This window comes from Episyrphus balteatus, chromosome X, assembly GCF_945859705.1.
Source record: "Episyrphus balteatus chromosome X, idEpiBalt1.1, whole genome shotgun sequence".
Classification (NCBI taxonomy): domain Eukaryota; kingdom Metazoa; phylum Arthropoda; class Insecta; order Diptera; family Syrphidae; genus Episyrphus; species Episyrphus balteatus.
Window position 1 is genome coordinate 6022199 of NC_079138.1, and position 10734 is coordinate 6032932.

Here is a 10734-nt window from a genome sequence, read left to right on the forward strand (position 1 = left end):
TTGTTGTTGTTGTATTGCACCAAGAAGCAAAAAGAAATGAAAGGGAATGTTGAAAAAAGAAAAAGTGGAAAAAGAAACGTCAAAAAAGAGTCTCAGAATCTCGACCCACGACTCTCCGGTCGGATAATTTTTTCTTTCATATTTTTTATCTTTTGCACTCATTATGTTTGAAAAGAGACGCTCCTCTTGAGACTTCATGTAATAGCCGACTAAGAGGGACAGGAATGGGTGTCAGGATCACAATTTGTGATCCTGGTGAAAAGCTAGATCTCAATAGTTGTTGTAATACGTCAATACGTGTTAATTAATGATCTATATGGATCAAGTGGGATAATAAAAAACGGCTATAGACATTGTACGATGAGGGATTCTTTTTCTTTTCGTTAGATCAGTGTGTGCACTGTGCAATGCACCCCCTGACGAGACGCCACTGATTGTGAGTGGTGGTTATTTGACAACACTATTCTTCGCATGTTTTCTCATCATTCCAGATAGTTGTCGGATAAAAATCTGAACCCGCCCACATTGCAAAGGTTGAATTGACACGAACACGAACAGTTCCAATAACCAATACAGCACAAATCTGTTTTGTCTTTTTGTAGTTTCGTGTCGTATCGTTGAAAAAAAGTTGTTGGTTGTTGCTGTGCTCCTGTCAATAAAGTTTTTGATTAATTTTTATTTTCATTTTTTGTTTGTTTGTATTTTGTTTTATTTTTTTAATCATATTGGTGGCAATTGTTGGGGAAATCAAATATAAATTACTTTCGCTACAGAACTAAGCAAAAGAAAGTAAATCAAATTTATATATATTTTGTTTTTACTTATTTGAGAAAATGATTTCTCATTTGGGAAATGCCACCGTCGCCACCGCCGCCGGTTCAAAGTTCAGTGGCGGGGCAGCCGTAGCAAAACGGTTACAACTACTCCAACCCAACCGCTTTAAAACTACCACCTCCTCTCAAGACAACTATCAATATCTACATAAATCGAAGCTACCAACTCTCTACTTTCAAAAATCTCTCCCCCGCCTTCCCATTCCCGAGCTGGAAAAAACTTGCCAACGTTATTTAGCTGCCGTTGAGCCTATATTATCGCCAGAATCCTTACAAACAACCAAATCGATTGTGTCCAAGTTTTCCTCTGGCACAGGACAACAGCTTCAAGAGCTTCTTAAAAAATCAGATACTACCAACAAACACACAAGTTACATATCTCAGCCATGGTTCGATATGTATTTAACCGATAGATCTCCATTACCAGTTAATTACAATCCATTGCTTGTTATGAAGTACGATTCGAGGCCCGAATACAATAATCAATTGATTCGGGCATCCAATCTGGTAATAAGTTCATTGCGATTCATGCGATCGCTGCAAGCGAACTACCTCGAACCCGAGGTATTTCACATGAATCCGTCTAAAAGCGACAACGATCGATTTAGACAAATTACTAGCTTGGCGCCTACAGCTGTTGCTACTTATGTAGCTTATGCTTTCAAGGCTTTTCCTCTTGATATGAGTCAATATAGTCGATTATTCGGAGTCACTCGTATTCCACAAATAGGTAAAGATCGTATTTATCAAACTAATGATGGTGAGGGATCTCGTCATATTCTTGTGATTCGTGGTGGGAAATATTTTGCGGTGGAAGTAATCAATGATGATGGAGAGATCATCCCAGCCAATCATATTTTGGGTCGATTAAAAGTAGTTATGGAACAAAATCCATCGGGAGAGATTTTAGATAATCAACCGCTTGGTTTAATGACTGCTGCTAATCGTGATGCATGGGCGAAAACTCGTCAATATGTTATAGATATTGGGCATTCTAAGCAAATGGAACTTATCGACTCGGCTCTGTTTTGTTTATCTTTGGATTCGGACGAAATTAAATATGAAGAAGCTGAGCCCCAGAAGCTTATAAAAGATTTTCTAGCTGGAAGTGGCATTAATAGGTAAGACTAATTTTATTTATCTATTTAAAAAAAATATATAATTCAACAATTCACATATTTACATTGGCTCCGCGAAATAAGGCCCCAAAAGAAAAAATGAAATAAGGCCCCAAATTGGGGTATTTTTTCATAATGAAAATATGCCCCAGTGAAATAAGGCCCCATCGAAATGAAAAAATGCCCCAAAAATAAATGAAATAAAGCCCCAACTTGTTTTGAACTTTTTTAGAAAAATGAAATAAGACCCCAATTTTTCTTTTTCATAATTAATTTATTTTTGGTAATGAAATATCACCCCAAACCAACAGAACCATCTTTATGGACGGAACTTTTAAAATTGTTCCTCAAGGATGTTTCAAACTGTTGTGTTTTTTTTTTCGGTTATTCTGTTACTTATTAATGCTTTTTTCCATGATCGCTGATGGTTTTTTTACATTGAAAGGCATTTGCTTGCAGTGCAGCACGATGTTTACATTGAAAAGCATTAGAAAGTAACAGAATAGCTGAAAAAATCGCGCGATTTTTCAGCTATTCTATTACTTTCTAATGCTTTCCAATGTAAACATCGTACTGCAAACCATGGTTTACTACACAGTCTTAACATGGAAAGGTATTAGTTTGCAGCACGATCTTAACATTGAAAAGCATTATTAAATAACAGAATAGCTGAAAAAATCGCGCGATTTTTTCAGCTATTCTGTTATTTAATAATGCTTTTCAATGTAAAGATCGTGCTGCAAACGAATGCCTTTCAATTTCTTGCTGCTTTTCTGTTACTCCCTGTTGGTTTGCAGCAAAACTTTACATTGTAAAGCATTAGTAAGTAACAGAATAGCTAAAAAATCGCGCGATTTTTTCAGCTATTCTGTATTTTTGTGTATTTTTTTGGGGCCTTATTTCATTTTTTTATTGGGGCCTTATTTCCTGGGGCCTAATTTCGCGGAGCCATTTACATTTTATTCATTAAGAATTAATCATTTGAGCTTGTATAGCACCATTTATTTTATGGATTTTGTTGCCTTTAAAAATAAGCGTTCCTTATGGTTTAAAATTAATTCGGGTGTACCACAAGGTAGTCACCTTAGTCCTTTATTGTTTATCTTATTTATTAATGATCTTCCTTCTGTTCTGAGTAATTCTATGTCTTTAATTTATGTCGATGCCGATGACGTGAAAATATTTCGAAAAATTGACTCAGTAGCTGACTGTGAACTTTTACAGGAAGATCTTCAAAAATTCTGGGATTGGTGCAATACTAGTTATCCGTCTGTTAAATATTGATAAGTGTAAAAAATTTGCTCGTGACTTTCGTTATCCTTATGCCCTTAAAATTCTGTATGTTTCATTTGTTAGGTCTATTCTGGAATACGGTTGTATTGTATGGGCCCCATATTACGCGGTTCATGTCAACAGAATAGAATGTGTTCATAGAAGATTTATGAGATTTTGTTTACGTTTTCTTCCCTGGCCTTGTAGTATTGATTTGCCACTATATACACATAGACTTCAACTAATAAATCTTCCATCTCTTTTAAGTCATCGAGAGTACTTGCAATTCTGTTTTATGGTGGGGATTGTTAGCGGAACAGTTACAGCTCCATCGGTTCTGTGTAGATTGATTTTTTGTGTTAGTTGTTCTGGATTAAGAAGGCAATTGCCTCTTTGTAATAATTTTAGTAGATCTAACGATGGGGCCAATAGTACTCTCAATATTTTGATAAATCAATTAATGTTAATGTAAAATCGCACAATTTTACAAATATGTTTAAGTATTTATAAGTATATTAAATATACATAATGTTATAAATTATAATATAAGAAATTACTGCGTTAGTGTTGAACGTGTTGAATAAATAAATATAGCTGCCGGTCAATAGAATAGGTTCACTTTGTTAACGACAGGGGAGAGTTTTTTCTCCTAAAAAAAACTTTACAAAAATCTTTTCGTGGATGTATTTTCAAAGCATGTCTGTTTTCCTAACTATAAATCAGAAAGAGGTAGTTGAAAAACTATTGTAACGGTAAATGTATGTGGGCCAAAACAGTATTTAGTGCCTAAGAAGTTGTCCCTTTGGACAGTGAATTTTGAAAAAAAAAAATATGGACATTTTTATCAATATATTTTCATATATGTATTTTAGTTGACATAGAATGGTTATACTTTAATCTATTATAAAATAAAATTTGTTTGGAATGATATTTCTATATTTATGACAGTTTAAACAGAAAGTGATCAAAACCAAACAACTGCGTTACTTTACTGCAAATTTCAGTTTTAATTGTAAAATCATAGAATTAAGCTTTCTGATATTCCTATTTGAAACTAAAGGAACAACATAAGTCCCCTATGAAGTTAAATCAAAGAAAAATTAATTTCATTTAAATATTATTAATAGTTTATTACCAAAAAATCAGCTTTAAAACTTTAAATACCACTGCGTTACCAAGATAAACCACAATGTTACCGTGATTTGTAAACAATTCGATCCAAATTTGGGGTTCAAACTTCTAAACTTAACTTAATTTTATAACTCAATATAGTTTTTCTACTAATTTGTACTTTTTATTCAAGAAAAACGAAATTCAAAAAAGGGATATTTTTTTAAACACTAAATAGTATTTTGATTCATATCCTGTTTTGGAATGTTTCTAAAAAAGGGTTTGCTTTGATGGGTCAATAGAATAGGCTCACCCAGTATAAAGTAAGTTTGAGTTCATAGTAACTTATATTAGTAGGAGTGCTTTTGGTGGAGTAAAATAAGGTTTATTTAAACATGTTTTAAGGGAAAATGAGACATTGAATTTCTATAAGTGTCAAATGAGTTAAAAAAGAGATTTGCAGCGCATGTGTCAATTCCGAAGAATTAAATATAATTTGTATATCCTAGACCAGGGATGGCGAACCTTTATAGAGCCCCGTGCCATTTTAAGAAAATAATTTATTTGAAGCGCCTTTGGCGTGCCATACATTTTTGATCTAGTTTATTAGTGACAAATAGAAACAAAAATAAATAATTTTAAACTACGCAGTTTTTTTTGTAAACATAATTAAATGTTTGAAAGTCTGTTTATAATTCATGTTAATAAAATAACGAAATTTCAGATTAACTTAAAAAAAAAAAAAACAAAGAAATAAAAAACAGTGAACGATATATTTCGCTGTATTTCGTCACCTTAAGCAAAATGCAGACTGATTCATTTGACAACGTGTTTTTAAGCGAATCTTTAATGTTATAAGTTTTTTGAAAAATAAGGACTCACTTGAGGGTATACGAAGATATTGACAAGAAAGCAAGCGCCTACTTTTTCAAGCAGCAAGTTACGTTTATCAAAGGATGTCACATCAGGGTACATAATAAACTCAAGCGTTTCCGATAACTCTTTCAATAGTTGTAAAAACCTTTACGAAAATTCTTAGACTGATGAACTAATTACCGATAAAAAAGTCTTCAGTTAGTTTTAGTCTGGTTTTTCATGTTAATTCAATATAATCTTTACTCAAAATGTGCAGTTTACCCTCAACCAATCAACTTCTTCCACTAAAGATTTTTTTTTATTGCTGTAATCAACCGAGAAGATAAGAAGAAAAGATTTTAACAGTGGAACAAGATCTCAAGAAAAATCTTCTGGAAAATTCGTTGAATGTCGCTCAAATGTGCAAAATTGTATTATACTCAATTGGTGGTGTGCCGGAAATATTTCATGGCGTGCCATCAATGGCACGCGTGCCATTGGTTCGCCATCCCTGTCCTAGACAGTTGAAATAATTTCTAAATGGATTTAAAAAGTGGCAAACTACTTTTCCAGCGACGTACTCAAAGTAATAGTCATAGTCGAATTCATAATTATAAAACAACTTTTTCAGAGTTAAGTAATTTATTTGGATCCTTTGGGTAGACTTTTCCCCGAGTTAACGAGGTAATCACACCATCAGAACAGTTTTACTGCGAGTAAAACCTCGCAATTCTGTAATAGTCTTACTTGTTCGTTGGCTTGTTCGTGAATTCTATGAATTTGGATAATAATTTTCAAAAAAAGCAACAATGATTTCCGAGCATCATTTATTAAATTTGGAAGAGATTACAATGTGAGTCTATCTATTTATACATATTGTGTTTGACCTCAAAAGTAATTGAAATTTTGAGTTATGCTTCTTGCAAAGAGAAAGAGAGTCACCTGCAACTCTGCAGCAAATTGTCGAGAAAAGACATCCTCGCGGTAAACGAATTTATATTGTCCTTTTGTTTTTATTGACATTTAAGAATGCATTTTTTTCTCGGAGTATTTTTTCCCATATTCGAGTTTTGTTTAGAATAGGAGAAAAAGAAAAAACTCCCGAAAATTTTTAGTTTCGAATAAGGGAATAAGAAAAGTAAAAAAAAAAACTAAATATGTCAAATTTCGCAAAAAAAAAAAAACGGCAACGCCATATTTTCGCTAGTCGAATGTTTTGAAAGAAAAATAAATATGCAGTCTTGTTGTGATCTCCAAGGCCACTAGAAAATTAAATTTAATCGAAATCTTTAGATCCTTTTTCGGGAATATTGCAATACCACGAAAAAGTTATAATATTTTAAAAAGGAAATACTGCTTCCTGAAATCACACGCCAAAAATTATGAGCAAGTTTCAAGAAAATCCACGTATCTGTTTAAGCTCTTTATCGATGTACAGATAGAAGCTGTTCGCATGGTATGACGAAAACAACTTTTTTTGATTAACTCTTCATTTTTTTTGTGACAAGAAGGTACAATACTTGCCCTATAGAGCAAGTAAAAAATATGGGTGGCGCCATCTGTATCAACAAAACAACCCAAAATATACTCTCAGATCATTTAAATACGGAGGTGGAAAGGGAAGATGAAAACAATCCCAAGCATATAACCCGTCCAATGTTTGGGTTCTATAACATATTATCAAATTCTGAAATTGCTCCAAATCTAATTTATAACTAAAATCACCAAATTTTAAATGAATAAAAAAAATTTTACTCGAAACAAAACTTATTCATTTTTCTTTTCCTATTTAAGATGGTTTGACAAATCTATCACACTGATTGTTGGGGGCGATGGAACTGCCGCAGTTAATTTTGAACACTCTTGGGGTGATGGGGTAGCTGTACTACGGTACTTTAATGAAATCTACAAAGATTCGACTGAAAAACCACACATACATCCAAGTACAATACCATATTTACCTCAAAATGGTGATAACTCAGTACGCTCTATTGATTTTCAACTGGACGATCGCATCTTAGATGATATATCAAAAACTAAACAACATCATAATAAAACAATGGATAGCCTTGATATCGATGTACTACGTTTTACAAATGGTATCAACAAGAAGTCTTGTAAACGCAGTGGTGTCAGTCCGGATTCTGTAATGCAATTGGCTTTTCAATTAGCTTATAAGCAAGCATTTGGTAAATATGTTGGCACGTATGAGTCGTGCAGTACAGCAGCTTTTCGACATGGTCGTACTGAAACAATGCGACCTTGTACGATGGCAACTAAAGCATTTTGTGATTCGGTGCTAGCATCAGATAATCAACACAAGCCCGATGATGCAGCTTTGCGTGCAATGATTAACAAGTGTTCAATTGTGCATGGCCAATTAACAAAAGATGCAGCTATGGGTCAGGGATTTGATCGTCATTTGTTTGGATTACGCCATGTAGCTCAATTAAATGGAATAGATGTTACAGATCTTTATAATGATGAGGCTTATAAAAAAATTAATTACAATATCATAAGCACAAGCACATTGTCATCGCCATCTGTTTTGCTTGGGTCTTTTGGGCCAGTTGTAACCGACGGACTTGGTATTGGGTAAGAATAGTTAGTGTGTGTTGTGATATTTGAATATTAACTCTTTTAGTTTTCTTTCTTTCAGATACACTATTCAGGATGATGAATGTGGTGCTATAGCAACAACATACAAAGGCCAATGCAATGGAAGTATGTTTATCGATAGTTTAAATGAAGCATTTACCAAAATTCGTGATATATTAGAGACAGAAAAAACATCATAAATTTAATTCATGTGTCCACTTGGTGCTCGTTATTTTTATTTTAAATTTGATTTCTCTGTAATATTTTTTCTTATATATTTTAAATTAAGCCAAATAAATAAAAAAAAATGTTTGAATTAATGAAACAAAATTATTTATTATTATTTAAGCCACTTTGCAGTAGTTGAGCATCAGCTATAGGTAAGATCGGATGCAAATTCATTTTTATTGAACGAGTGGTTCGTGGTTGAAATTGAAAAAAAAAACATACTGATTCTCATAAATCGTTATGGAAAAAGGATATAAAGAACTACGCACTCATGTTATCGCCAATGATACAGTACTGATACAAAACAGGAGAAGGTATTGATTCTTCAAATTTTAAAATCGAAATTCGCTCTTGAAATTTGGTACACATCATTTTTTGGTAATTTCCAAAGGTTTTTTTTTTGTTTTTTTTTTTTTATAATCTCACCTAGAACTTTCTTAGTTTATGTACTTTGAACTATTAGAGCAAGTACGTTCGATCCAGCCATGCATTATATTTTTCTTAAATTCTCAATCAGATATTTTTTCGGATCAAAGTCTCGAAACAAGTTTTGGTTTACAGGGTCACACACTTCAGAGTGAACATAATGTACCTATTCATTCAAGTAAAAAAAATTAAAATCTAAGATTTTCGAAAAAAAAATCCATATAAAAAAAGGCATTTAAAAAAATATATTTGCAAAAATTTCATCCAAATCCATCCAGTGAGACATCAATAGAAAGGTCTCGGGTTGGGGTCTAAATTCTGTATGTTTGCAAAATTCTGTATTCAAAATACTGTATGCCAAAATACTGTATGTCAAAATTCTGTATGTGCAAAATGCTGTATGAGCAAAATTCTGAAAGTCAAAATTCTGTATAGCAAAATTCTGGTTGGTCAAAATACTGTAGGTATTTCAAAATTCTGTAAAAAAAATATCGTTTTGATAATGTTAAAAAGTGCTTACAGAGCATTGAAATACAGATTTATTCAACAGAAGTTTTATTATGAGTATTTAAAGATCAACTTAATAAAAAGGTAAGCTTCTAATCATTATTAGTATAGGTACCTTATTAGGTACTATGGGAAAGGTGAGATAAAACTTATTTAACTCTTTTTCGTTCATTTAATTTTCCCTCCCAATAAATAGTATTGAATTCTCTCGTCTTTTTTGGTAAATTTAAATTTTTATAAATGTATTATGTTAATGTTGTGTATTCTTTCTTACTTTCTTCTTTCTTTCTTCTAATATTAATTTAATTTTTTGTTCTTCAGGCATAGTACGCAGATCGAGCTTAATTTTAGCTCCCATAAAAAGTTCTAACCAATATTAAACCAACCTAAAATTTAGTTACGAATTTAATTTTGTTTTCGAGCTGCACATTTTGTATCGGCCACAATTGAATGCACGGAAACCAAGTATAATTTTATGACAAAAAATTGTTTGAAAAAAAAATGTTGATTGTTGGTGCCATTTTTGTTCAGGTTTTTTATTGTATATTAAAATTTTCAAAATAAAAAAATTGGTATGACATTTAAAAGGAAATATTCGGCACATGAGAACAGAATTTCAAGAAAATTCATATTGGTCCTTCAACAAAAAATTTATTTTCAAAAAAAAAAAAAAAAAAAATTTGAATATATTTTTTATTAAATCCAAAAATGATTTTTTTAATTTTTTTTTTCTAAATTAAAAGAAAAATAAAATATACAAAAAAAAAAAAAACGTTGTATGGCAGTTCGATTTTTTTTCTTGAGATTCCAAAATTTGCCTATGGTAAAGAGCAAGTAAAAAATCTCAATATATATCATAGTGGAATTCTAAGGGTATATCTATTAGGGTTCCATCTATCGGAATCACAACTAACCTAATCAACTAACATACGTTATGAATTCAACAGATTAACTGTGGGTATACTTAAAAGTAAAACTTTGACCCAAAATAAAAAGTTGTGCTCACCCCCTCATGAACAGTCTTCCTTACCCAGGTTATAAACCTTAAGTATAATCATCACACCCCCGACCTCAACAACACACTCAAAATTTGGCCATTAGGTGGTAAACCACCACCGTCGGTCGGTTTGTTCCTTTTATTTCCCTACATATATTGTGAATATGACGAGCGAGGTATAAAATGTTGCTCCTATATTGTTCTACCTGTACTTCTTTTTCTTGATTTTTTTTTTTTTAATGTAATAAGAAACTCCAATAAACAGTGCGCATTTTCTATTTTGGCTCTTTATTTAGATTTGCCTCTGTGAGAGACCAGGAATTGCGCACTGATGATTCCATTATTTTATTTTTTTTTTTTTTATGATAATAACTAAAGAATACAAGCTAAAAACCATGTACCTACCCTTATACTCCTTAAAGATAAATAATGAAGAAGAAAAAAACACCTAGGAAATTGTGAAGTTTTTCACTTTAAGTACCTTCATGGTCATACATTATGTTTCGATATAATTTTTTTCGGGTATAATATGGAAAACGAAAAAAAAAAAAACAAAAAACACATTTCATTTAATTTTATTTGAATATTTTTTTTAAAAATAAAACAAGAAAACGATGAATTTATCCTTCCAATTGAAACGTAAATAATAAAATAATCAATTAAATGTAAAAATCTTCAAGAAGAAAAACGAAAAAAAAAAAACGTTGTTTTTGAATAAATTTTTATACCTACGAAATTTATATGAACATCGTCGTGCTGCGATGCCATTGGCGATGGGGCATAATGAAGG

General features: G+C 31.9%; 1 protein-coding gene across 1 annotated transcript; it reads left to right on the forward strand.

The window, feature by feature from the left end:
- Positions 1 to 589: 589 nt before the first annotated feature.
- Positions 590 to 8102, forward strand: LOC129920608 (carnitine O-palmitoyltransferase 2, mitochondrial). The gene is made up of 3 exons (XM_056002015.1): positions 590 to 1954; positions 6983 to 7783; positions 7848 to 8102. Exons 1-3 carry the CDS (start codon positions 834 to 836, stop codon positions 7984 to 7986), a joined length of 2061 nt encoding a protein of 686 aa, XP_055857990.1. The 5' UTR covers positions 590 to 833; the 3' UTR covers positions 7987 to 8102.
- Positions 8103 to 10734: the final 2632 nt, after the last annotated feature.